This window comes from Mandrillus leucophaeus, unplaced genomic scaffold (genome assembly GCF_000951045.1).
Source record: "Mandrillus leucophaeus isolate KB7577 unplaced genomic scaffold, Mleu.le_1.0 Scaffold25, whole genome shotgun sequence".
NCBI classification, from domain to species: Eukaryota; Metazoa; Chordata; class Mammalia; order Primates; family Cercopithecidae; genus Mandrillus; species Mandrillus leucophaeus.
The window spans coordinates 562,936-590,162 of NW_012102587.1; the positions used below are offsets into that span (position 1 = coordinate 562,936).

General features: G+C 40.2%; 1 protein-coding gene across 1 annotated transcript in view; it reads right to left on the minus strand.

Annotated features, from left to right (window-relative positions):
* CNTNAP5 (contactin associated protein-like 5) overlaps window positions 1-27,227 on the minus strand; it is a 951,880-nt gene that overhangs the window by 361,893 nt on the left and 562,760 nt on the right. Inside the window, exon 11 of the mRNA XM_011983413.1 lies at window positions 8,606-8,712. Coding sequence (XP_011838803.1) covers window positions 8,606-8,712 — 107 coding nt within the window. The remainder of the gene's footprint in view (window positions 1-8,605; window positions 8,713-27,227) is intronic.

The window sequence follows — 27,227 nt, forward strand, 5'->3', positions numbered from 1 at the left end:
AGCTCTGTTGCCCAGGCTGGAGTGAGTGGCACGATCTCGGCTCACTGCAAGCTCCGCCTCCCGGGTTCACGCCATTCTCCTGCCTCAGCCTCCCGAGTTGCTGGGACTACAGGGGCCACCACGCCCGGCTAATTTTTTGTATTTTTAGTAGAGACGGGGTTTCACCATGTTAGCCAGGATGGTCTCGATCTACTGACCTCGTGATCCACCCGCCTCGGCCTCCCAAAGTGCTGGGATTACAGGCGTGAGCCACCGCACCCATCCAGTACTTTCTTTCTTCGTTTTGGTTATCACTCCTTCCTGATTGTATCTCTTCTTGAGTCTCTTAAAATATTTTACTTTCAAGGTCCTACCCTTGGCCTACTCATCTACTCAAAAGGCTTCAGCAACTATACACCCACTGATTCTGATATTCCCCTTGGACCTCACTCCAGAGTTTTCCAGCTAATTCTGCACAGTGGGAAACTTTCCAGGCAAATACCGTGCCCCAAACTAGACTGAAGTCCAACTACTAAATCTCCTCCTCTTTCTACACATCCTCTATCTATTTAAACAGCAGCTAGCATGAAACAGGAAATTTGTATTTGTCAGGCACCATGCTAAACACTTTAAGAAGATTGTTTTACTCAATCCTCACAACACTTCTTTGAAATGATTGCTCTTATTAGCCCCACATGACAGGGGAGGAAGTTAAAGCACATGGAGCTCACATGGCTTCTTGGCCTAGGTCACATATCTTGTAAATTGTAGGGCCTGTATTTCACACCAGGCTGTCACACTGAGACAGACCTCAGGACTTAGTCACTCCATTCTTCATCCATGAGGTTTTCCAAGTTAAAAAGCTGAAAGTCATCCTTCTATCTACTGCGTTCAATTTTTCTTTAAGTCTACTTGATCCAATTTTAGATACGCCTTTCATATCAGGTTCCTGCTTTCTGGCTTGTGCTGATTCTCATTATTTGCTGCCCACAAAATTGCAAATTGCATCCAGTATCTGTCCCTAGCACCCACATCTTCCATCTTCAGTATATGCTCCAAAGCACCGTCACCATTACATTTAAAAAAAAGAAACTGATGAACAAAGCAAACAACAAATATTAGCAACCCGATCCTCAACACTAAAATGAAACCAACAAACTGTGGCTGGCTGTTAGTTGGCCAGCAGAGAAGTAAGTTCCTTCTCAATTCATCACCTGCCTTTTCTACCCTGTTGCATTTCCTGCATCTCCTTCTCACTCCCACGCTCCATTTCATCTTCAATTCTAGCTATGCCAGGTGTCTCATAGCCCCCACTTCGTTGCTTGACACTTCCTGTCACTTTGCCTTTGTTCATGGAGCTCCCTCTTCCTGCAAGGCCATTGTCTGTGCTCTTCTTCTTTCTCATCTCTCAAATCTCTGCTCAAAGGTCAATTATTTTGAGAACTGTCTCAAGAAAGTAACAATGCTCTTGCTACAGTAACTTGACATTGTTATGCGCACATGCCTCATAAATTCATCTTTTTTTTTTTTTGTATACATCAAAGAGTGGATATCTACTATGTGTCAGGGATTAGAGGAGAGGCTGGAGACCCTGGGAAGATTCAGATATCTTCCTGCTCTTATGGAATTCCCACTAAGAGCACACTGAGTTATCTTTTTCTGCTTAATCTTCTGTCTCACCATTTCCATAATAGCCTATATGCCACCAAAGCCATGAATGTGACTGGTACAAGTGTAAGACAGACATGTTTTCTCACCTAAATAGGTTTATAGTCTCAGTAGGTCGTTAACATAAATAACATTAATGATAATAAAAGCGTTGCTTAATGTCATAAGACAAAGCAGGATGTAAATTCAATTCTTCTTCTTCTTTCTTCTTCCTCTTCCTCTTCCTCCTTCTTCTTTCTCCTACTTCCCCTTTCTAGTTGCAGTTGAGAACAATTGCTAATAGCATTTAAGGTTAATGATGGAGATAAATATTTTTTAGATCTTTATGGGAAATGGAATAATATTTATTAGGATAAGCACTGACCTAAGCTTAGAGATATGAGCAATATTCTTAAATGAGTTCCCTTATTACCAGAATTTCCTACCCTATCCAACTTTTCATTTCAACCACTCAAATGCCATGCAGTCAAAGGACCATTTACCTACTGTTAAAGCTAGTGTTATACCTCTGCAATGATTACTAGAGCGTCTGATAGCCAGATGACTTGATATGCTTTGAATCAATACTTGGCTATTGACTTCCCCACAGAAGAAGCACTACATCAGGCTTGAAAGAAGAAGAAAGCTGACATCCTTCTGCAAAGCTGAAACATGAGCTAAAGGGCATTGTTAGGATATCAGAGAGGCTACACTATTGAAAAGGGATTGGCAAAGGCTGAAACATGGTGAAAAGACCCTGAGCAGGGCACATGTGATTGTCATCAGAGATAAATATTGAGAAGATCAAGGAAAAGTGCTTGTATCACTTACTGGGTCTGTTCAACGTGACAGTCATCACTAAATTCATAGTTTAATGAATCAAATGTACACTCAAAAAGTTCTTGTTGAATGAAAAAAGAAAATTCTGTGGAAGCAATCTTATTCCTACAATACAAGTCATCTGAAAAAAAATTTCTTTTTAATCTGAAACTCACAATCAGGGTCAATAATAATCTCTATCTTAATATGCCACTGTGTTAGTAAAAATACATGTAAAATAGTTTTATAGGCCGGGCGCAGTGGCTCAAGCCTGTAATCCCAGCACTTTGGGAGGCCGAGACGGGTGGATCACGAGGTCAGAAGATCGAGACCATCCTGGCTAACACGGTGAAACCCCGTCTCTACTAAAAAATACAAAAAACTAGCCGGGCGAGGTGGCAGGCGCCTGTAGTCCCAGCTACTCGGGAGGCTGAGGCAGGAGAATGGCATAAACCCAGGAGGCGGAGCTTGCAGTGAGCTGAGATTGTGCCACTGCACTCCAGCCTGGGCAACAGAGCGAGACTCCGTCTCAAAAAAAAAAAAAAAAAAAAATTTTATAAGCTGTAGTAAAAAATAATGGCAGAGAAGGTAAAACAAGATCTCAGAAAATAGTGATCAGAGTGTAAACTGTAATAAGAGTTTAGGAAAACAAGTTGGAAATATGGATCAAGATTCTTAAAACTATTCAGAACTTTTGAGTCAATAAAGCAGTTTCTGAGGTTTGTTTAAGTGAGCCATAGAACTTGTGGTATTGGATAATATTTAAATACAAAGATGCTCAACATAGTTCTGGTTACAATAATAAATATTTGGAAACAACACAGGTCCTCTGCCTCTCCCACCAAAATAGGAAAGACAAAGAAAAATATTAAGATGGTTGAATATAGAAACAAAAAAGTCTTGGGCTATTTATTTTGGAGTTCTTAAAATAATATTTATAGGTATGGCAGTAGCATGTGAAAAGCTCCAGTTATAATGGTAAGTGTGTTTCAGTATTCTCTGGGGAAAGTGCTTTTAGGAATCCCATGTGGTCTTCAGGAATGAATGACTAGTGCAAATCACATATTTTTTTTTTTCTTTTGAGCAAGGCAAGTTCAGCACTGTCCCAGAACACAGCATATATATGTCTACTATCGTGTCCTTGACAGTCTGTTTTCGACAAACCTCCCTTTTCCTTTTGTCTATTTCAATTTTAGAAGTCCTCCAAGTCATTCTATTTCCTTCCATAATGCTTTCACGATTATTCTAGAACACAAAAACTTTCTCATCTCTCAGTCTTCTAGAACTGTATTTTCAATTATGATCTCACACTATTCTACTGTGTCTTAAGCAACATAAAGGAGGTTGTCAATGTCCCATCACCAAGTTTGTAATATGGAAGTTTACAAATGCCTTGCTTGTTTGAAGGTATAAATAAGATGCAGGATTTAGCATCTGGCATCAACAGGCAAAGTCCCTTGGTTTAAAGCGCAGCCTCTACCATTTACTAGATAATAGACCTTGTAGAATTTATATAAGCTTTCTGGGCCTCAATGTTCTCATCTGTAAAATGGAGATAATAACACTATGCATATCCCTTTATTGTTATGCTGTACTGATATCTATCTATCTATCTATCTATCTATCTATCTATCTATCTATCTATCTATCTATCTATGCCCTAATATCTCACAATCAAAAATCTGCTCCTTTGTATCTTAATTTGGATTCTTAATAAAGTAGATATGATATACCATGACCAAAATATACCCTGAGTACTTAGAAGCTTGGCTTTGATTATACAACCTTCTGAACTTGCACGCTGTATTCAACTAATAACCGTGGTATCTATCTCTGGGAGTTGGAAAGCATTGAACTTGGTTGGGTTGCCAGGGATTGATCTGGTGGACTGCAAACACTGTTTTTATTCAGTTACTCCCCTGGAGAATAGGATACCACTTTCAGAGAAATTTTCTAACCATAACAACTTACAAACATCATATGATAGTCTCCAATGGCACTTTATGGGGTAGATCTCCTCTTCATATGGGAAAGCTGCCACAGATGGGACAGAAATTGCCCACACATTCATCACCTTTTTCTTAAAAAAGGTGGTTTTGAACGATGTACATTTGAAAAGTGACCAAACTTGCATATCCAAGTCCCTTATATATCATCAAGTAAGGATAAAAAGAAATTAAGACTGACTGAAGATATCTCTACTTTCGACAACAGCATGCTGTGTCTACACGCTTCGGGAATTTCCATTTTGTTATTCCTTAGAGAGTCCATTGTGCCTACCTCACCCAGGCCCTCTCTTGTCCACAAAGGCTGGACAAAAAGCAGTTAATCCTATCTGTCCTAAGTCTGTCCTCTTGCTTCACATTTACTAGAAAGCACCAGCAATGAAGAGGGAAAGACTATTTCTGAAGAGCTTGACAAAACTAAGAGAATACTCAAGACATTATTATAAATAATTTATTAATCCAAAGAGTTTTTATTTTCTTATTTCGACTGTGGCCAATTCCTTCAGTAAAACATTCCTCAACGCAGCAAGGAATCTGTCATTTCCACAAGTGCAGAATTTCAGGCCTATTTGTTTTTGTTTTTGCCGGAGAGTGCCTTGTGTGCCATCTTCTGCACTGCAGAAGCTCTCACCTGGCCTGTGAGTGCGACCCATGCTTGCTGAGAGGGAGACACAAGCTTGCTGATGAAATCACTTGGTTTGCAAAATGACTAAAAACAATGGTCCTCACCCAACTGGGGGAGAGGGAAATTAGTTAGAGGGAGGACAAATATTTGAATTGCACGGAGTACTAAGGTGTGCTTGCCAAATGTCACAAATATTCAAGGGATTTTGATCGGTTCTGGCTGGGTGCCCAGAAGCGAGATAGAGTTTCACAAAGTCGCAGCCTACAGTGTAGGCATTGAGCAATTTCACAGAAAAGGAAATAGGAAGGTGTTTAAAAAAATGGTATTTTTAAGGTTTTTGTGTGTTGAGTCTCCTGCTTATCAGGCTTGACAGTGTTCCTTTAAAAACCAGCACCTCACCTCCATTGATTTTCAACTTCACACTTTTTTTTTAAAGCTCGACATCTTCTATTTTTAGCCTGATGGATGAAGTAAATGAAAGGAGAACAGTATCCATAGAGATGAACTCCTCAAAAAATTGTTAAATTACTTTTGGAGAAAGTGAGCGGAATAAGCTTTAACAGTCACAGGAATGTTGTAATGTGATTTGGCTGAAATTAGGGTTGCTGTGACTTAAATCTTCATGTTTCCCTTGTCTTGCTATTAAATTGATGGCCATTTAAGTTGTCTCTGAACTTCTCATAGCGGCACTGACATTACAATCTGGATGGCCTTATGTGGGCCCTGCAATGTTTCTCTATAGGTATATATTGTTCTTGGCTGTTTGGTGATAGTATTTTTGGAACCAGACTTAAAACTTAGAAATTGGTGTTCACTGGGGTTCTTAGATAAAAACACCTAATTTTAGCCTTAGATGAACCCACAAGAATTCATCAGTTTTTCTTCCTAGGACCTGCAAAAAAATGAAAGGATCCCCAAAGTGATAAAATCATATACGTATTCACATATAAGAACTAAGTAAAGGCCAGGCACGATGGCTCACGCCTGTAATCCCAGCACTTTGGGAGTTCAAGGCAGGAGGATCCTGAGGTCAGGAGATAGAGACCATTGTGGCTAGCATGGTGAAACCCTGTCTCTACTGAAAATATAAAAAATTAGCCAGGCATGGTGGCGGGCGGCTGTAGTCCCAGCTACTCGGGAGGCTGAGGCAGGAGAATGGCATGAACCCAGGAGGCGGAGGTTGCAGTGAGCCGAGATCACGCCACTGCACTCCAGCCTGCACAACAGAGTGAGACTCCACATCAAAAAGGAAAGAAAAGAAAAAAAAAGAGCTAGGTAAAATTTAAATTCAATCTCTGTTATTCCAGTGTTCTTTTTTCTTAATTTCCTTTTAATTTAATTTTTATTTAATTTTTATTTTTATTTTTAATTTTTGTGGGTGCAGAGTAGGTGTATACGTTTATGGGGTACACGAGATATTTTGGTACTGGCATACAGTGCATAATAATCACTTCATAGAAAATTGGCTATTCATCCCCTCAAGCATACCCCTTTATGGTATGAACAATCCAATGGTACTCTTCTAGTTACTTTGAATTCTAAATTTTTCAGTAGAAAAGTTTTAATAAGATTTTTTTTTAATAAAGCCAAACAATTTTTTTTTTGTTTCTGTAGGCAACTAACAGCAATAACTACATACTCTCCGATGACCAGTGGACGAGAGGACTAGTTCTTCTCTAATTTGATCAGACTTCCCTATGGACATCATCAGTGAATCCTGCTTTGAAGGAATGGAGGAGGCTAAGGAATGGCTGAGAGGTCTTTAAGGATGAGAATATCAATGTCACTTACCTTTGCTCGGTCTGGTTCCAGCCCTATTGACATCTACTATGCTCTTTCTGAATCTCCAAGTGCCAGTCCAGCAACAGCAGGCACTTAAGAAAAACTGGCAGGAACTGTCCCAGAATGATAGTTCTCACTGTAGTCCTCAGAATAGCTCCAGGCCTTGGCTCTACTCTTATGTCTAGAAAATGTTTATCTTACCCTTCTACCTTCTAAGCCAATTTCAAATTCCTAATTTTTCATGAAATGCTCTACAGTTCCACACAGCGCTTTCAGAAGTATCTTTCTCAATCACACTTACAGTCCATAGTTGGGCATACATTTCTCTGACTGGCAAACTTTCTATACTTTTTCATGTGTTTTCCCCCACCCATGGTCTCAATAAGACTATACAATTATAAAAATCAGGGCTGGGCCGGGCCCAATGGCTCACACCTGTAATCCCAGCGCTTTGGGAGGCTGAGGCAGGTGGATCACGAGGTCAGGAGTTCGAGGCCAGCCTGGCCAACACGGCGAAACCCCGTCTCTACCAAAAATACAAAATTTAGCCAGGTGTGGTGGCAGGTGCCTGTAATCCCAGATATTCAGGAAGCTGAGGCAGGAGAATCACTTGAAACCAGGAGGCGGAGGTTGCAGCGAGCGAAGATCGTACCACCGCACTCCAGCCTGGGCAACAAGAGCAAAACTCTCTCTCTCAAAAAAAAAAAAAAAAATTAATTAATTTAAAAAAATGAAGGCTCATATTCTTTACTTGTTTTCTATCCCTCACTCCTTATCCTGTGTATACTCCAGCCTACCTCTGTCTCACCTCTTACCACTCCTCCTCATTTTCAGCACCCTCCAGTCATCTGGAACTATTGGAAAATTTTGATTTTCCACAGAGCAGAGGACCCCTGTGCTTTATGTCTCCATTTGTTTCTTTGCTTCTGAGTATCCTTTTTCTTTCTTTTTTTTTTTTTTTCTCCTATATTTCTACAACAAGATCAGCTCAGGTCTTCTATTTGAAGTCTCCCTAACACTGGGCTTGACAGGCAGTCATTAGCACTTATCACCAATATTCAGGTTCTCTTTTCTCCCCTTCCATGGTAAAAATTGTACTTCAGCCCCTATTGAAGTTGAGTGTGCCCACAGGGCTTTATTTGGCCAATAGAATGTGAGTGGAAGTAATGTTTTCTACTTCCAGTAGAAGCTTTGAAAAGCTACTGCATGCTTCCCTGTGCTTCCCTCCCTGTGTTTCCTCTTACCACAGCAACCTTCCAGATAATAGAACTTTGTTACCATCTAAGAATGAGGACAAGGTGGAAGAAGGGCCTCTGTCATGCTTGATGGGCTTGTGACACAGGCATGGCGTGGACCTTGTTACTTACACCACAGAGATGTTAGTTTGTTTATTACAGCAGCCTAACAACTCATCAAGACAATGCAATTGACTTAATAGCTCCCTCTTGTGTGCCTACGGCACCTTCCCTTGCTTCCACCTTAAACTTATTAACTTATTCAACTGTGTTGTCATGATCCCATTTCCTGTCTGTTTTGCTGGTAGACCATAAACTCCACAAGAATATGGCTTGTATCCATGCATCCTCTGTGCCCAACAAAGTGTTTGGTATATAATAACCTCTTAAAACACACATGTTGAATGAGTCAATAAAACATGCCTGCCCCATGCTAAATAGATCCTGAAGTTAACAATGGTATTCCTGGAATTTTGTCCATCCCACCAGGGGCAGATGCTCAATCTACTCACAGTTGTGACAGGTGGCACCAGTGTAACTTGTGTCACTGCAGTTACAATAGAAGGTGGTCCAGGACTGGGAGCAGCTTCCTCCATGTTCACAGTAGTTTGGCAAACACCTAATGAAAGAAAACATAAATGAAAAGAACCAAATCAATTGACAGAAAGGGGAAAGCAAAAATGCCTCATATCCAACTGCCTCAATTAATAGTAGATATTGATTTGCTATACTCCCATACCTAAGGCAGGTTGAATGACGTCAAAATAGCATGAGTATTACAGTTTTACCACAAAAGGTAGAATCACCTTGCATTACTGGGCAATGTAAGTCTCAGAGCTGATGTAGGTATTTAAGTTAAGAATGTTATTACTGAGGCAAATTCATGTTGACTTAAAGTTAATTTGAAGTGGCCAGAATTTGTAAGGTTTTTCACTTACCAAAAAATAAAATGTATAAAGATCATCATTTTACATTTTTTAATGGTTTTGCATTTTTAAAGGAGAGGCAGATAATTGAGGTCACTGTCCTCATGCTTCTTTTTTGGGGAATGACCAGGTATCTATTTTAAACTGCACAAAGACAACATGAAATTAGAAAAGATGATACTTGTGTATCTAAAATGCAAGGATACTTTATCATTTGTAAAAGTATAAATATTATCTTCAAAACAAAGGCTTCACTACTTAAGGCCAAAATAATATGGCTATTCTGAAAAATATTTTTACCACACACATAAAAAACTCTATACAATATTTATATAATTTGAATCAGCAATCACACTGAGATGACCCTTTCTTAAGGCTATTGTACAAAATATGAAAAATATATAGGCTAATGAGTGTTATTCACAATGATGCCATTCATAATGGTGAATCGACATAAGTGTCCAGCATTAGAAAATTACTTAGGAAATCTGTAGTACATAAAATTAATGGACTATCATAAAACTACAACAAATGATGTGGACAAAAGTGATTATAACAGACCAGGACTAGATTAAGTAAAAGTTTAACATACGAAGCATGAACACAATCAAATAAAACACAGCCTTTATAAATTTCAAAAATAGTGGAAAGGAAAAGTCTTTAGAATTAGTCGGGCTAATGGGAGTGGAGGTAACGTTTATTTCTTCCGTACAGAAATTACAGACTTTAGGGAAACACGTATCTGAGTTCAAATGCCATTTACTACATGGTGCCTTTGGGTTATTCTCTGCACCTCTTATACTGCTGCCATTAAGAGATAACCTGGCTGGTGCTCAGTAAATGTAGTGAATAAAATTAAGAGTTAAAACAATGATACGTACCATAATTTTTGAAAACAATCTTTATAGGGCCTGAGAGAGTATAGGAGAATAAATTCCGTGACTTTAAAAAGAAAGAGGGTGCAAGCAATGAAGTTACAGAAGTGGTATGTAATACAATAAATGGGTTCATTGTGAAGCCACTAAGAATCTGAGGCAAGCAAAAGTAAGATGATTTACTCTGACTGCCCTATATAGGTAGGAAAGCCTCCAGCAATGATTGTTTCAAAGCCCAGAAACGAATATTCCTGCATATGTTCAGACATATTATTAGAAATTTTCTGCTCAGCACAGCAAACATACAATTGTGCTGACGGGGCTTATGTTTGGGAAAAGCTTGCTGATAACTTTATGGTATTCAAGGATAGCCTAAAGTACGGGAAAGATTTAAATGAAGGGCCCATAGTTTTGCTATGGAATGTATTCACACAAAACAGTCAAACAAACAAACGAACAAGACAGTGGTCCTCTCTCTATTCAAATTCTACCTCTCCTCTCTATTCCCATCCACTCTCCTGGTCTTGATGGACAGGAAAGGCCACAGGCTTCTCACTTGGGTAACTCGAGATCCTCTCCTGCTCTATGCCTGTCCTCGGAGCGAAGTTCCAAAAACTTAGAGCCTTGATGTCCTCATCCAAGTAAGGATCTCTTTCTCCAGGCATGTCCTGAGGAGATCCTGGGGGGCTAGCACTGTTTTGAATGCCCCCTGTCCCCATACCCTGTTTTCTTTCACATCCCAGCATCTCCCTGCTTCTGAAATACTGCTTCCCCTGCAGTTTACCTTTTGCCATAATTTCCTCTTCTGAAGCTGCCCAGTTTTTCCATGACCTTCCCACACCTCCTTTTGCCCCATCCCATCCCCCTCCGCATAGCACACATGCAAACACACACAGAGATCTCCATAATGAGCAAATGATAGTATTATTGCTGCCCTCCCCCAACAAGAAAGAAATTGCCTTAAGAAAGAAAAACGGAACAAAGCACACTCAATAGGTGCTTATTCTGTAGTTCTTTTGTTTCGGGCCCCAAGAAAGTTCAGGGTTGCCTTTGTTTGGTGGCTGAAACTATAAAATAAAAAACCCAGACATTCTCAGTGGTCGTGTTTTCAGACAAAAGAAAGTTTGTCTGCAGTGAAAGAGAGACAGAATAAAAAGATATGCTGACATGCAGCATGCGGCAAAAAAGGGACATGCCAACACTGTGTGGTGGGTCCCTGCTGTTCTTGAGACTTCATTGCACCCATGAACTTCCTGAGGACTGGCTATTCTCATCTATATTGGATTCTGTGAAATAGCCCAACCCTTTTCCAGGAAAAGGGTCCTCTTTGCAATTAGGCTAGTTCGAGCTGGCATTCTCTTACTTTCAACTAACAGAATTTTAACTTTGAGTAAGAAAGAATATTCCTGTAATTACAAAAAGAAAAAGAAACACTTTCTGCACTTTAATTTTTTTTTTTTTTTTTGAAATGAAGTCTTGCTCTGTCACCCAGGCTGGAGTGTAGTGGGCAAGATCTAAGCCCACTGCAACCTCCACCTCCTGGGTTCCAGTGATTCTCCTGCCTCAGCCACCCAAGTAACTGGGATTACAGGCGCCTGTCATCATACCTGGCTAATTTTTGTATTTTTAGTAGAGACAGGGTTTAGCCTTCTCTACTACGGGCTGGCCAGGCTGGTCTGGAACTCCTGACCTCAGGTGATCCACCCGCCTCGGCCTCTCAAAGTGCTGGGATTACAGGCATAAGGCACACAGCACCTGCTCCCCTTTAAATATTTTTAAAACAAAAGATTACAAAATCTACTTCGGCATGTAGGGAGAAGGGTTTAGGCAAAAACTCTAAGAAATATCTGGGCACTTAGAACACATCTTTAATATGCCTCACACAGACCTTATTTTGCAGTGATAAACTCAATTTACCAATAAAAATGTATTAACTTACTAGAAACTTATTTGTCTATGGTCACTCAGAAAAACCAATGATGCATTCCTGGAAGGGTAAAAGAGTACTTGAGTAAGGAAAAATCTAGTTTTCCCAGAATGAGAAAGAAAAAAAAATACTAATAAATGAGCACTAGGAGAGTTGCCTTCAAGCTTGGTTCATTTTGGTTCAATGCACACTGTGATTAGAAAAACTCATCTGTAAAATAGGCGCTTGAGATAGAAGATGCGTAACACCGATTTTCTTATTTAAAAAGGGCAGTTTTATGAGTATAGTTTCCATGTTCTTTAATCAGTTCGTTTTAACTGGGCTTTTGTTTTTTTCTCTCTCTATGTGGCATAAACGGAGCATCGAAGACATTAGCCCAGAAAAAGACCCATCATAGAACTGGGAAGTGAAAAGAGTCAATTAAGTGTGAGGGCACTCAGTCTTTTAGGTGTTAGGCTCTTAATCCAAACTGCTAGGAGATAAACACATTGAACGTCTGTCTTCTAAAATCCTAACGATATTGCATCTGTAACTGCATCTGGATGGATGTGACTTCCTTTGGTGCACAATGTTTAATAAAGAAAGCTTTCGGCATGGACACAATGACTTTCCTCTTACTCCCCAAAGCCCAGACAAGCTAGCATGGTGATGTGTCCCAGGAAAAACTCACATAGTGTGGCAGACACATTGGAAGCTCTTAGCTTCTGTATAAAAGCAGAATGTGCATTGTCTTAAGGGAAATGAGAGAAAGGGTTGAAAGAAAGAGAACAGATAGAAAAGAAAGGAGAAAAAAAGAAGTCAGAGGGTTAAAAGTCTGTATAATGTTTATCCAAATAAAAATTTCTTCCAAAAGAGAAGGATCATTGCTAGGTGGGGCTATTGACAATCCGGGTAACAGGTAAAGTGAGAAGGTTCATCTAGAGTGGTCCATGTACCTAAGGTCACCGTCCATCCTGCAGCGGTACATGGTTTGGGCCTCAAGGTGGTGGTTTTGTGTTGTGTTTGGCTGTTCATGGGAAATATGAAGAAACAGAGTATTTCTCTTTAAAGGCAAATGCACAGCAATGGAGACAGCCAAAGAAACGGCTTCAGAGCAGAGAGAAGATTTTGTAGGATGTTGGGAGATGGAACCACTAGGTAGACTAGAGACAGAGATTTCTGAGTATTTAAACTGGAGGCAAATGCACAGCAATGGAGACAGCCAAAGAAACGGCTTCAGAGCAGAGAGAAGATTTTGTGGGATGTTGCGAGATAGAACCACTAGGTAGACTAGAGACAGAGATTTCTGAGTATTTAAACCGGAGTCCAATTTCAAGCATCCTGGCAAGCACACTTTCAGCTGAACATGCTCTCTCTACATGAGCGTTAGGAAGAACAAAAGGACCCCCCGCAGCTTTCCTTCAGGAAGATCAGAGTGGGTATTTCTCTGTAACTCAGCTTTAACTGGGGCCCGGCTGAAGTTTCCAGCTGGAATGGATGAGGCCTGGGAAAAGTGTGATGAAAGCAAGAGGAATCAAGACAGTTCAGGGAAATGCAGTCTGTCAGTTTGTTTTTAATTTGGAAAGTTTCACAGAAGAAATATGAATTTTTGGCTTCTTTTCAAGCAAAAATAAGATGACTGAGCAAAGTCAAAGCAAATCTCATGGCTACACACGAGAGACTTCAACGTTTAGATTTCAGTTCAATCTTTGCTGGTGAACTCCAGACTTCTCTACACAGCTGTCTGCTGGACAGCTCCACGTGAGTGTCTAATAGGTATTCCAAATTTTGTGTACCCAAACTGAACTTTCCAGTCTCGTCTCTCACCCTGCCCCCACCACCTGCTCCACCTGTGTTCTTCACTATCACAGTTGATGCCAACACCCTCCTTACCAGTATCCAGGTTCTTAAACTTGGAAGATCCTCTCCTTCTCTCATAGCCTATATCCAAGATGTGAACAATTCCTGTTGGCTGGGCCTTCAGAAGCTGTCTTGAATCTCACTACTTATCACCCCTCCCCTGATGCTGCTCTGGTCTGAGCCGCAAGCATCTCTCACCAGAATAACGGCAATTATCACCTAACTGGTCTCCTAGTTTCCATCCTTGGTCCCTTCAATTAATTTCCAACACAAGAGCAAGGGGGACCCTATAAAAACCTAAGGTAGATCATTTTAAACACCTCTCTTCTGGCTCCCTATTTTATCTAGGGCAAAAGCAACATCCTTAAAATGATCTTCCAGTTCTTATTGATCTGCTCCCCTTAACACTCTCAACTCACCCCCACTCTTTTCCCTTTTCTACAGCTGCTCCAACCATGTTGACTTTGTTGTCCCTAAAGCACACCAGGAATGCTCCCTTGTCAGGGTTCTTGTGCTGGAATTCCCTCTACCCAGAGTGTTTTCCCCCAGATATCCCCATGGCCCATGTCTCAGCTCATGTTCCTGCTCAAGTGTCACCTCAAAGAGCCCTGCCACCATCATGTTATTTAATGTTGCAAACCTTCCTCACTATTTCCCTGGAACCTCTTTCCCTGGAATCTCTTTCCCTGCCATTTTATTTGTCTTTAGCATGTATTACCTTCTAACACATTAGATATTCTGCTTATGCATCCGTTTATGATTCAGTGTCTGTCTCTCTGAAAATGAACATTAGCTCCAGAAGAGCACTGTTTGTTGTCTGTTTGGTACACTGACGTACTCAAAGTAGTAAGCAAGGTAGGCACTCTATAAATGGTTGTAGATTGATTGAATGAAGGGACGGACATTTCTGGGGTGCAGGCCTCTGTTAGGTAAGCCTCCCCAGTTCATCACAGCCTTGCTGACCTTCACTCATTTGCCATTACCTGCATGCTCCTGAGCAGCTAAGTAAGAACTCAGTAGGAAAGAGGGCAGGCAAAGGAGCCTCATTTGTGTGTGTGTGTGTGTGTGTGTGTGTGTGTGTGTGTGTGTGTTTTTTTTTTTTTTTTTTTGTGGTGAGACAACAGTAACACAAGGAAAAAGAGCCTTCTTCTGTGCAGCCACAGGCAAGGAGCAGTTGAGAGAGGGAAGAGAAACTCAGGTTTCTCTGAGTGGAGAAGTAAGATAGAGACCATGAATTGGATGTTCTTTAGTGGCCACTTAGGGATGCAAGTCAGTAATGCAATTCCTTTTGATTACTTACGTCCATCGAGCTGTATTTTTGGGCCCTAACAACTTTATGGCTTAAGTACTTAGAAAGATAATTGTCCTTTAATTGGATCAGAAGCAGAACCCTTATGCATGATGCAACTTAGAGCTTTTTTTTTTTTTTTTTTTTTGAGGAGGGAGGCGGTAGAATATCTAGCATTCCTGATAAAATCTGTGTACAATTTTGATAGATTTTCATGAGATTAAAAAGTCTGCTGAAAAATTCAATTTACTCATCCTGCTCACCTTAATCCTTGTTACCTTTAACCAAACCTGACTTTCTGATCTCCTCCCTCACCCTGCCCCCACCGTCTACTTCACCTGTGTTTTTCACTGTCACAGTTGATGGCAATACCCTTCTTACCAGTATCTAGGTTCCCAAACCTGAAGATGCTCTCCTTCTCCCATAGCCCATATCCAAGATGTGAGCAATTCCTGCTGGCTGGGCCTTCAGAAACTGTCCTGAATCTCACCACTTATCACCCCTCCCCGATGCTGCCCTAGTCTGAGCCACAAGCATCTCTCAGCAGAATAACTACACTTTTCAGCTAACTGGTCTTCCGGCTTTCGTTCTCGACCCCTTCAGTTAATTCCCAACACAAGAGCAAGGGGATCCCACAAAAACCTAAGGCAGATCATATTTAAAAATACAATAACCTTAAACTAGCTTTACGACTATTTAAGTAATTTTTAACCAAACATCTTTTTTTTCCTTCCTACAAAATATCTCCACCAAGAGGAAATTTTGATCTTGACTTTCTTTAAGGCCTTTCCCTGGCCAAAAAGTTTGAAAACACTTTGACATGTGTTCGCAATCACATCTGGGATGTTGCTTTAACAGTATTATTTCCCCTGTTTTACAGATTTAAAAAGTGAGACTAGGTGAGAGTGAATAACTTGCCCAAGTACAAAGTGACAGAGTCAGGAAGGTGAAGCGTACTACCTGTCACTGAAGTCTGTTTTTTGGAGCACTGCACATCCTCCTTCAAACAAATGCCAGATCATCTCCCTAAAAGTGATACCTAAGCATAAATCTTAGGCATTACTTCTGCCAAAGTGAGGGCTAGGGGGCTTTGCGTATTTTCTCCACTGATTCCAGACACTGTTATGCAATGTGGAGTTGTCACTTTAGATTTTTTTAAAAGATATTTTTTTGGTAGGAAAAGGGATCTTAATATGACAAATGGATTAATTGGAAATAAAATTACACGAAAGAAAAAACATGTACGTTTGCACAATTAACAATGATATAGAATTTATTCTATAAATTTCCAATGGGAAAGGAAGATGTCAATTCTGTTTGCAATCCCTCTTCGCTACTAGTTTGTGACATCTTCAAAATAGATTAACCCAGAAGACAGCCTCTGCCCCTACCCTGCTCTTGTGGTTTACATTTTTTTGCAGACGACAGAGAGTTTTTCTGTGCCCTGAGCCTATGTGAGTTAACATGGTTGCTTTCTCGTTCTTACTACTAATGTCAGAAAATTTTAGACTCTGCCTGCTTTTAGTAGAAAGAACTTATTAGTTATCATTGCAAGCCAAATAAAGTCATTTAACCTACCACACATTTTTATTGCATGCCATTTAAATTAAACTTAAGTTGTATAATCCCACAAGTACAGAAAAATGTAAGAGTTCATCCATGTGTATTAAGCAAATGGAAAATTCGTTGAGGATCCATATTTGGTCTTTGAATCCAGTGACATGGGTTTCATGGTCAGCCAGCTGCGGATGTTACGGAGCCCTTGCCTGAGCTTCCACACATAGGGGCCAAAGATCTCCACCACAGTCACGAACACTGACAGTCTCAAATCTTCATCACTTAGCACGTTATGTGTCTTCCTCAGGCATGCAATTTTTAAGCCCAGAAGTTTCCGAATTCAGCATCAAAAGTTTAAAATAATCAGAACGATGGTATGAATGTTTTTGGGTAAAGAAGTATGGTACTGAAAGAGAAAAAAGGTCACAAAACTGGTCCTGGACAGAAACTTCTGTGTGATGTAATTTTCATTTTTCTCAGGAAAAAATCAGCGTTCCCAAGTTAAAAAAAAAATACTTGAGCATATTTACGATGAATTTTAACAGGGTTAAGACTCAGTATCAGTTGACTATCAGTCTTAGGAAGAACCTTACCCTTAGAATCTTAATGTCTTACCTTAAGTCATGAAGTTTAATAATCATTCACTGAGTTTTTAATCTTTAAATTTTTCTAAAAACATTAAGTCTAACAAGGAATATCTCATTTATCTTTTCTCTCATAAAGGTCCCCGGCCAAGAGAGAATTTTTGAATTGGCCGGCTCCAGTTCTTGTCTCTTGTAGGAAGATTATAATAAAACTTTGAATATATTTTAATAGTCCTTTAGTGTTTGTAGTTTGTAAGAGAATTTGGCCTATTTGAGTATAATTCTTGTAAACTTCCATTTAAAATGTGTAAGGCCGAGCTCAGTGGCTCACTCCTGTCATCTCAGCCTTTTAGGAAGTCGAGGCAGGAGGACTGCTTGAGGTCAGGTGTTCAAGACAAGCCTGGACTACACAGGGAAACCGTGTCTCTACAAAAAATTCAAATAATAGCTGGGTATGGAGGTGCATGCCTATAGTCCTAGCTACTTGAGAAGCTGAAGTGGGAGGATTGCTCGAACCCAGTAATTCACGGCCACAGTGGGTTATGACCTCACCACTACACTCCAGCCTGGGGGACAATGTGAGAAGACCCTGTTTCAAAAAAAAAAAAAATTACAAAATGTATGAGACAACTGATTTAGATCTTTAATTGAAATCTTCCTTAGTAAAAAACCTAAGACAGAAGTTCATTTAAGTTAAATGTTTGTTTTCTGAATGTTTAAGATTGACAAATGTTCGTCACATTCTGTTTGTTAATTAACAAATCAATGAACTTGGAAAGTTAATAAACTATATCGTATATGTAGTTTAAAGTATTTGAAGGTACTTAAATAACTAAATCCAGGATTAAACATTTCCAAAGGTCCCTTAGACCTGATAGCTAAAACCTGCTAGATGTATAAATAGAATAAGACATTATAAGCTGAATTTTAAAAAAAGAAAAAAAAATTTAACAAGGATTTTAAAATGTTAAGAAACTCGACATCACTTTTTTAAAACCAAAAATAAACCTTGCTAAAGTCTGTTCTGCATACAAAAAAATCATCTTTTGCGGGGACCAGAACACTCCCATCGGCACCTGCCTTGGTTCACAATTCTGTTCTTACATTCCACCTTTGGCCCTCATGTCCCTGGGGAGAAGCTCAGCTTCTCCATCAGGCTCTGCACAATGCCCAGGAGCTGACCCTGGGAGCCACTTCCATTTGTTCAGTCTGGAGCACTGAATTCTGCCTCTAGTTTCCCTTCCTCTGTCTGTCTCCACAATGGTTACTTTTTGGTGAAAATAACAGGTTTTAGATTTAATCTATTTGCCAAGTTGTTCTCCCAAATTCCCTAAGTAGTATTTTGATAAATTTGTTTATTCAAAATTGGAAAACTCTGGATTTTATTTTTCTTAATTTGCAAATATTTACAGAAAAACATTTTGCATCATTTTATTTGCATTCTTTTTTTTTGATACTGCATAATCAATCCTTTTATTTCCCTTATTCATTCTAACTTTTTATTTTTATATTTTTTTTGAGACGGGGTCTTGGTCTGTTACCAAGGTTAGAGTGCAGTGGCGCTATCTCGGCTCACTACAACTTCCACCTCTTAGGTTCAAGTGATTTTCCTGCCTCAGCCTCCCAAGTAGCTGGGATTACAGGCAAGCGCCAGTGTGCCCAGCTAATACTTATATTTTTAGTAGAGACTGGGTTTTGCCATGTTGGCCAGGCTGGTCTTGAACTCCTGACCTCAGGTAATCTGCCTGCCTCGGTCTCCCAAAGTACAAGGATTGCAGGTGTGAGCCACCCCGCCAGGCCCAACTATTTCTTCTTGGAACACATTGCCCCTTTACAGCCTTTGCCAGTGTTTTGTGTTATACTACTTTCTGGTCATGCAGCATATGAAGAACATTGCCATAATGCCATGGACACAGTGGCATTTTAAAAACTTAACTCATATATCTGCTTTGACCTAGAATTCTGTTTCTTTCAATAATGTCCCAGAAATACATTTTTACACATACAAAAACAATGTAAAATTATTGTCATTGATAATAGTTAAAAACATAATTAATGGATAATCTGCCATTTGGGGGATGGCTAAATAAATGATAGTACATCCGTACTGTAGAATTCCATGAGACATTAAAACGAATAGTACGTCTGTACGTAAGGAGATTGGAAAATTCTTCAATGGATTGGAAATACGTTAATAGTGGTTAACTGCGGGAATATAAGTACCATCTCATTTTTTTATATTTCTGCTCATGGCTTTTACAATGAGTCTGGAAAGAAATGTTGAGATATTTTATTGTAGTTTGTATATGTGCATGTGTGCGTACATAAACACGCACACATATATATACACACAAATATATAGATATACTCACACATAGACATATGTGTGCATGTGAGTGCATGTGTGTATATGCTTGCTATCGGACAATGGTAAAGGGACATTCATGCAGCTGAGGGAGGAAATGGTCTGTAAAAAGAGAGAGTCAAGCTGTCCTAAGGCACATTCTAAGCCCAGGAAAGAGACCAGCTGGACAAAAGAAGATGTTCAGATGTAAAGAAGATGTTCAGATATAAAGAAGATGTTCAGATATCTGAGGATGGACAATCTACCTGGAAAGGTGGGCACTGGATATTTATCACTGCCAATGTGTTCAATGGCCCCATGAGATGCCAGGCCTGTCCTGGTGTCATTGCCTGGATGCAGCTGTCATAGTACCCAAGAGGTGTATATTGGGGTCACCTTTTCATGTGAAGCTCCTGAGACTCAGCGAGTTCCAGATTTCCAGTGACGGCAGAGCGAACATTTAAACCCAGGTCTAACCGACTGCCCTCTACGTCCCTCATCAAACTCTAGAAATCAAATTAAATGGGGACGGCCTTTGCCCTTTTGGATAAAGCTCATCTGATAGCACACTTCTCATGATCACCATTCATTATTGCCCCCCATTGATTCAAGTACATTCTAAGTCTCTTGTAAAAATTAAAAGAAAATGGTCCTTTGTCTAAGAAAATAAGCACAGTGGTTAACTGTGTGTGCCCAAGTGGCCATTTTTATTGCAGTTATTTAAACATATTAACTTTTTAGACTCATGCCCACCCCCCTAAAAAAATCTTCAACCTGAACACATCTTGAGAAAATCATCGGTTAAAAGATAACAGCATAAAAAATATACTCAGGGTACTTAAATAAAAACTATGGAAATAATTTTTCCTCACCATTAGATTTCCCTCTTCTCCATTTCCCATAACAGACTAAAATGAATAGGACACCAAATGACAGGACTTTGAAATTCCCAAATGTTCAGATAAATGATTCTCTATACATGAATCTGAATGTATTTATTACATTCAGATTACTCCACAGAGTAATCTCCCTTTTAAAGAATTCTCATTCCTTCTTTATACAGCTGAAGGTCAGTTTAATTTCTATATGCTTTCCTTGGAGACAAAAGAACAAAACATTTCAATAGTTCTCAAAACGCAAGCTGACTAATGTAAGCTGTGTTATGAAGCTCATACATTAAAAATCAGCTAGGTTGAGTTCCTTTGTTTGCTTTAATTAGCAGCCAACTGCATTGATCTTGTTTTGGTCAGAGAGCTTCTCTGAAAGCTTTTGAAACCTATTTCTGTGCCTTTCCATTCTAACAATGATCATAATCCCATTTTACCCCCACAGTTGGATCTCCATTATAATTGAAATTTGTTGTAATTACAGCAGTTGCAGACATTAAGGAATTAAGGAAATAAAAAGAAAAGTGTCAAAAGTCAGTTTCCTAAATTTTCCAGGGTCTAGTTCACAGCAGGGAGTCAATTGCAGATTGTTGCGATGATCCCTAGATAATGGACAAGCAAAGATGATCGAATGAGTTTGCAATGCACGTCAGTGATCCCAGCAACAATGCTGGGGTTCAAGAAGAAGCCGGGCACAAAGGGCACACATGCCTCTCCCTGCACGGGCCAGTGAGGGCCACTGAACAGAAAAGGGAAAGGTCTTCTCTCTACTCTACTGCACACCTAAAATGTATGACCCTGAAGTGCTCAATTATTCAAAGGCCAGTTCTTCAAAGCAGAGGACATTCAGAATCAAGAAGAATGTATCAGCATCATCCATACTAACGTTGTTAATACGACAAACAACCTGAGCCTACGAAAATAGTAGCAAGACATTGCTACCTGGGAACTTTAGAAACAAGTCCCCTACCACCAAATTATAAAATCATATATACCAAAAACATTCACAAAGGAAGAGAACTCCCTATTAGCTTGGTGGGGTCATTTTCACAAAAGAGAATATAATTACATTTCTCTAATCAACCCATTTATCTCAGGGACCTAGAAGGGATCCATCAGAATGGAAATCCACCACACAATTGAAAGAGGGGCTACAGATTTCATGGGAGAGAAATCTGGTTGGGTTAGTCTACCTCACAACCATTAGGAAGAGGGTTTTGTGTTCCTTACACTAGCAGGCTTTTGTTCAGCATCATGATTGTGGTACCTCGGTTGGAATATTGGAGCTATCGGGAAGCGCACAGACAGTAGAGCTCTCCAGATTACTATAAGGGTCTTCTTGTTAATTTTAGGACATCACTCAGATTCCACTACGAATAGAAATATTTCTATTACTTGACTCAGTGCTTCTCAAACTTTGGTTAAAATGAAGACCCTGATACAGAGGTTACGAATTTATAATAAGTTTCTGGGGAATGAGAAAACTGCTGGCTCCCAGACCTCGCTGAATAGCAAAGGTCTGCACCTCAGTAGAGAGTCATTCTGTAGAGGTGGTTCAGAGGGGTTGCAAATTGTAGGCTTTTATTTTTTTCCCTTTCCTTTCCTTGTTTTGGGCTCTCTTGTCAAATATTTCTAATTATTTTGTAAGTTTTAAGTTAAAATGGTATCATTTTCGAATGTGTCATGAATCAGGTTTTAACACACGACACTAGCAATGTTAGTCTTAGGTCCAGGCTAACTCTGCGGACTTTGATGGAAATCTTTCCCCACCTTCCCTGGGATTCCTGTGAACTTTAATGGGGAATGATGTTACACTGCACTGTCATGTATCATCAGGGCTGCTCAGGCCCACGCAGGCAGTAGAGTGGATGCAGAGAGGGCACCGCTACTCCACAGCCTCATCCCCTTAAGCCCAGCCATGCTCAGGGACACCTGCATGCTACAAGCTCTTTCCACTGCATAAGAATGAAGCAATAACAAGCGAGTGGATGAACATGATATTAAAATAATAACATATCATAGCAAGTGTTAGCACTGACTATATATTTATCTGGCTTTTACTTTTCTAAGAAATGCACACGATTCTCAAATTTGAAGTAAAAAAAAAGAAATTATACCCACTTTTGAATGCTTCTAGATCAGTCTTATTGAAAAACAGCAGCTATTGCAAAGCATGGTATCTAGAACTTCTATCAACAGGTAGCTTACGTGTGTGAATCAAGATTTTCTCAGTATTTAACAACCAAACCAGAACAGCCAAATAAAATGAATCCCGAGGCTAATGTATGACTGCAATTTTTGACACTCCTCCCCCTGGATCTAAGAATTATTTTCATAGACCATGTCTAGAATTATTTAATTTAATCTTCAAATATTGTATTTATTTGTTGTGGATAGAACTAAAATTTTATTTGATGGAATACAAAAATTTCACCACATTAAAGTAAAAATGAAAACTACTCATAGAATGCAAGCCAAACATATACACCATGGAATACTATGCAGCCATAAAAAAGGATGAGTTTGTGTCCTTTGTAGGGACATGGATGCAGCTGGAAACCATCATTCTCAGCAAACTATCGCAAGAACAGAAAACCAAACACCGCATGTTCTCACTCATAGGTGGGAACTGAACAATGAGATCACCTGGACTCGGGAAGGGGAACATCACACACCGGGGCCTATCATGGGGAGGGGGGAGGGGGGAGGGATTGCATTGGGAGTTATACCTGATGTAAATGACGAGTTGATGGGTGCTGACGAGTTGATGGGTGCAGCACACCAACATGGCACAAGTATACATATGTAACAAACCTGCACGTTATGCACATGTACCCTAGAACTTAAAGTATAATAATAATAAGAAGAAGAAGAAGAAGAAGAATGCAAGCCAAAAAGGACACAGGTTATAATTGGGCCCACCAATCTCCCTCTGGATTTTATTATCCCAGCTGCTCTAGGTTTCATTTTCCAATGGAGACTACCACTGTCCAAGCTTGGCCCTTGTTGCTGTAGTCACTGCCGTGGTCTCTAGAACCCATGGACGAAGGCCTGGATTACCCAGGATGCTGATCCATTTTGACATGTTTCAAGGTTCTTTAATTTTTGCTTTAAAGGTCATGCAATGAAATTAAAATTGATCTGGCGTTTGAGAATCAGAGGATTAGGGACTGTGCCCAGAGGCTACCATGTCTGAGCATGGAGGCCGCTGTGATGGAGTAAGGGCTGGTCTGGGACCATCCCCTTGTGCCCCAGCTGAGGCATTGCATGACCTCCTTCAGAGGTGACAAGATTCAGTCAAACATCCCAGGCGTCTGATTAGCGACCCAAGTTTTAATCCCAGTTCCTCCAATTTCTAGCTCTGTGACATTTGCTATTATCGATACCTTTCAGGGACTTTGTTTCTCTGTTTCTAAAATCAAGACAAAGCACAATATGTGAATCTTTGTGGGAGTTAAATCAGGTCTTATAGAATGTAAGTAACTGTGAACTCTTGTTATTTTTGTCACTTATACTTGCAGATGGTTTTGTGACACAGTCATAGACTGGTTTTTTCTTTTCTGCACTCTTTCCATTTTTTAACCTTTTTTTTTTTTTTTTTTCCCAGCTCGTGGAGAGAGAGATTTGGTTTGCACATTGCTAAGCTCAGTTTACTACTCAGCCTGCCTCTGCAGATCTGGGATTTCCATTCTCTGTTGCCAACCACAGGAGCTAAAAACAAAGGTTACACTTCATCTTTGTTCATTTAAATTTCATCAGTGTCCCGTCCTTGTGAACAGCAAACCCGGTTTCATGGAGTGAACTGGGCGGCCGTCTCTCCACTTCAGTTCTGACCTGCATTTGGGGCTTGAGTGGTGAAGGCAGAGAGATCCTAAGCCACACTGAGTGGTAGAGCACAGCCTCGCCATTAAACTGCTGGTGGCCACAGGTTGTTGCTAATGATTCAAACTGCAGCCGGCCAACAACTTAATTGGCCCCTGACATCGTGTCTGTTCTAGAAATAGATTCTGAATCCAATTTGAGCTAAAATGTCATGGCCCTTACACATGGAGATTATGGAGAACACAAACAAAACAGAAAACACTAAATCCTTCCCTCTACAATCAATGCTTTTTTTCCACTCTCAGCTTGTTTAGATTCTTCAGCCTCTAACTTAAGAGTGTAAAAGGTGTGGTCTAAAAAGACTTATACTAATGAAAACCTTAGATGGAAATGTTGAAAACCCAGTTGAAGCTATTTTAGGAAATGAAAGAGCCATGGGTTCGAAGACGCAAGTGAAAGCTGATTGTCTCTAAACAGCAGGAGGAGACACAGCATCGTTTCAGGAAATGCTGAACCTCAGGGCTTGACTACAACCAGGTGGCTGGCTCCTCCCTGGCCATCTCTTTTCTCTGTGGGTTGAGTTCACTCACCCTCCCGCATCCCCGTCTCCTCCCGTGGCAGGAATTGTGGTGACCGATTGCTGAATCCTGCAGTCTAAGGCTTCTGCTATGAGAAAAGAACCTTACTCTCTAATCTTAAATGTGAGAACCCCCTGCAAGGGGCTCTGTTTGGCCTGACTGAACCAGCCACCCTGGCCAAGGCAAGGACTTATACAAGAATACAGATTTCCTGGAGGTCCACACCATGGGAGATGAATAGGAGCAGCCACCCCAGGTACTGACACAACAGGAGCCCCTTGATCAAATCATAGATGGGTTCTAAAGGGCCTCACACAGGAATACACATGTCCCCTGGCTTTACTGGCTCTCGCCTTTGCATGAAAATCCTCTTTGTTGTTCTAAGCTCAACTTAAGTTCTATCCCGGGAAAGAGTTCCCAAAATGAACAATCCACACCACAAAATTCAGTCTTTAGCTGCCCATCAACTGTATTTTTATTAAGTTAGAATTAAATGTCATACCGACTGTCAGTTCTTAGACGGCTCAGGTCACTCCTCACTTTGTTTTTAATTTTTCCTTGCGGGGCTTACTCTCTCTTCCTACTCCTATGGCTGATGTCACCTCACTCATCTGTCATTCAATGCACCAGTTCTCTACTGAGCCCAAAGCCTGCGAGGGAATCTGCATACTGTCTGATGCCACCATTGCTAGCACTGAGGCTGGTACAAAACTTGCAGTCTATTTGCTATCTCTAGGGGATTTTGTCGGGACGGGGGAGGCAGTGACATTGGCAGGGGAAAGAGAGAAAGATTCTGCTCCCTCCCTTTTCTTGCTTAATTCTCTCTAAATATTTATACATGTAAAATAAAGTTAACTTTTCTACCAGGTGTCGAACTCTGGACTCAGTGTGCTGGACTTGGTGCTTGCTTATCACAATCATGACTTCAACGAATCAATAAAACAATCTTGTAAGACAAGCATCACTATCTCTAGGAAAGAGAGGCTCACAAATCGAGTAGCTCAGTTAAGATCACAGACACTAAAAATGCAGGCTGCAAGCTTGTTTGTACAAATCAAAAGCGCAAGTCTTCCATACCAGAAGGAAAAAGAGGCAGAAGCAGTTACCTTTAAGGATAAGTGTTCCTTTTGTAGAGAAAAGTGGAAAGTGAAGGCTAATGTCTGCTTATGACTCCCGAGTTCTCTTTAATGGTAGCTTGTGAAGTCTCATTGTCTACACTATCAACTGCATCCCAGAGTGGCTGCACCACGGCCCACAGTGAGCAACCCAAGGAGTTCTTGGTGTTTCCTGTGATTTATTCACTCTAGGGCAGCATTTCCAAAAGCTCATTATGTGAACGAGTAGTTTTGTGGAAAGAAGGGCTTCGTAGTCATATACGTTTATAAACTCGTGCACAGCTATCAGCGAATTACCCCCCTGCGTGGTTTACAAACATGAGGATGCTTGTTTAGATTCTTCAGCCTCTAATTTAAGAGTGTAAAAGATGTGGTCTAAAAAGACTTATACTAATGAAAACCTTAGATGGAAATGTTGAAAACCCAGTTTAAGCCATTTTAGGAGATGAAAGAGACCTGGGTTCGAAGATGCAAGATGCACACACACACACACACACACACACACACACACACACACACACAGAGAAATCCTGCAGTAAAGAAACACACTTAACTTTTCTTACTCCAGCATTTCTCAAACTTATTTGAACAAAGAAAACATTTTCCACAGACTACCATTAACATTAGGCAGAACTAGAAGTATAGCTCCCCATTGTGCAGGAAAAATTTAGATGAGCTTATATTACCATGAACTCAATAAAGAAGTGGCTTTATTTAATCTGCTGACACAATACTTCTAAAGGACTGGTCTACAGGTATCCTGGGATGTTGGATAAAATGCAGATTCCAACCTCCATTCCAGATGGACTTAATCAGAATCTCTGGGATTGTAGGGTACAAACAACTGCATTAAAAGACATTTATAAGGGATTTTTATGAATTCCAAAGTTTGAAGCTATCAGTTGGTCAGGCTGAGGTTTAACTTTTAATGTTTTATTTATTTATATTTTGGAGATGAAATCTTACTATGTATCCCAGCCTAATCCTGAACTCCTGAGCTCAAGCCATCCATCCTGCCACCTCCGCCTGCCCAGTAACTAGGACTAGAGGGCTGTGCTACTGTGCCTGGCTCGAGGCTGAATTTTAAAATTATTTGTAACCCATCCTTAGCTTTGAAGAGTGTTCTGGGTTAACATCTGTAGTCTAGTATAGGTCTTTAAGTAATGCCATTTGTGCTAGTACAGAGACTCAGATGAAATCAAAGCCAACTGGGTTTTCCATATGATAAGGCCTGAAATTCACTCTTGACAGATTCCCAGGACCACAGCCACCACAATAATGACTCATGCAAGCAAACTGACAAGAGACTAGTGTGTGATACTAGAATCCCAATTAATAAATATACGTTAAATGTTATGACTTTCAAAGGGATCATTATTTCCACCAGACTGA